This window comes from Austrofundulus limnaeus, unplaced genomic scaffold (assembly GCF_001266775.1).
Source record: "Austrofundulus limnaeus strain Quisiro unplaced genomic scaffold, Austrofundulus_limnaeus-1.0 Scaffold2066, whole genome shotgun sequence".
NCBI classification, from domain to species: domain Eukaryota; kingdom Metazoa; phylum Chordata; class Actinopteri; order Cyprinodontiformes; family Rivulidae; genus Austrofundulus; species Austrofundulus limnaeus.
In genome coordinates this window covers 34,966-36,620 of record NW_013954468.1, presented here as the reverse complement: position 1 = coordinate 36,620, position 1,655 = coordinate 34,966, and the positions used below count along the sequence as shown (strand labels likewise).

Here is a 1,655-nt window from a genome sequence, read left to right as displayed (position 1 = left end):
TCTTTACATTGTTCTTTTTATGTACAGTGTCCTGAGACAACGTATGTTGTGACTTGGCGCTATATAAATAATCTGAATTTGAACTTGAACACGATACACATGGATTTTATTTTGAAATCAAAAGTTTCACAAACAAAACATCGATGCACTTTCAACTGTTTACTCGTCTACCACAGAATGAATTAGTTTGTCTTGACTTCTACATTTATTACAGAATTTATTGCATGATCTCGCATTTCCTGCACACATTTCTGCGAGTATTACTTTGTATTGTTTGTACTAAACACAAAGTTCCCAGAAGCAACTGTTTTATTAGGTTCTATACCTCCCATGATGAGGGTCTAGCCCCCCAGGGGTCTGGAGGAGTGGGTGGGGGTTTAGACTGACTGTGTGTACCCTCTTCTCTTCTCCCAGTGTAATATGGAACACAGAAAAACAGCATGCATGATCACAACTGACAAACCTGTGGACCTCCGTAAACAAAGAGAACAGTGGGGTGTTTCCAGCCAGGCTGCAGGTTGTGAGGCTTGTACACCATCCCATACAGCTGGAAGCCAGACTTCCCAGGAAAGTCAAAAATCTCTGGTGGATTGTAATCTCCAGGGCAACCTGAAAGAAGTGTTAACACATGATCATCGTTAAAAGGCTTTTTTTTACTCCACCTTGACCTGAAATTACAAAAAATTTATGCAACACGTTTTACAAGTTGTTTTGGCTAAGTAGTTTGGTATCCAGGGCATTGCAAATCTCAACAAAAACACCCAACAACTAGACTTCTACTCTGTGGAGACATTTTGCTTCTCATTCAAGGAGCTCAAAGCTGGAGAGTGTAAAGTTCCAAGCTTTAAATTTGGTATGGTTGTGTGCACCACACTGAACATAGAGCAAAGAAAACAAAGATGAGAGCTGTCTGAGGAGCTCCAGAAAAAAAATTATAGGTATTTATCTTAAAGCTAAAGTATAGATGACCATCTCCAAGCAGCTTTACGTTCYCGTGCTCACAGCTGCCTTTATAATTAAAAAGTACGGGTGTAAGAAAATATCGATATACTGAAATATCACGATATTTCATTTCCCGATACTGTATCGATATTCTAAAGCTCTGTATCGATTTTTATTAAGGTTTAAAACGTCAACTTTCCTGCCAGCCATTCATTTTATGTTGTAGTTCAGCCTCTGACCACTAGTTGGCAGCAGTGAGCCAAGCATTTGGCTCCTCTACCTCTTGAGCACCAGAGAGTAAGTGTAGCATTAGCATTGTGAGTAAACATTAGCTTCATGCTCCGATAGCTGAATATGAGCAGAAAAGACCGACACCCTCTGCCTTCTAAGCTGAGGTAAGGTTACAGTTACTTATTTGTCACAATGTCTGTATTTTAAGACAAATTAAGTGTTTCATGCACTCTTTTTCCAACTGTAGTCACGTTACGGAAGGCAGGCATATAGAGCATGCGTCTATTTACTTTAAGTTCACCCGCTTCGGATGTTATCATCCATGAAATGGACGTTATTAGGCGTTATCAGTCCCATACAATGGCTTCAGAAGGTCCCGCCTGTGACGGTTAGCAGGTTCCCCATCCCATAGAATGGCTTCCGATTGTCAGCTGGTTAGTGTGAGGCATAAAACCACTATCTGGTTAATATGAGGCTTAAAG

The 1,655-nt window shown here is 40.4% G+C and overlaps 1 protein-coding gene across 1 annotated transcript in view; it reads right to left on the bottom strand.

Moving 5' to 3' along the window:
• Positions 1-1,655, bottom strand: part of LOC106536985 (dipeptidyl peptidase 9) — a gene marked incomplete at its 3' end in the record, with an annotated part of 33,153 nt that overhangs the window by 3,835 nt on the left and 27,663 nt on the right. The window contains 1 exon segment of the mRNA XM_014034350.1: positions 464-609. Within this exon segment, the coding sequence (XP_013889804.1) occupies positions 464-609 (146 nt within the window).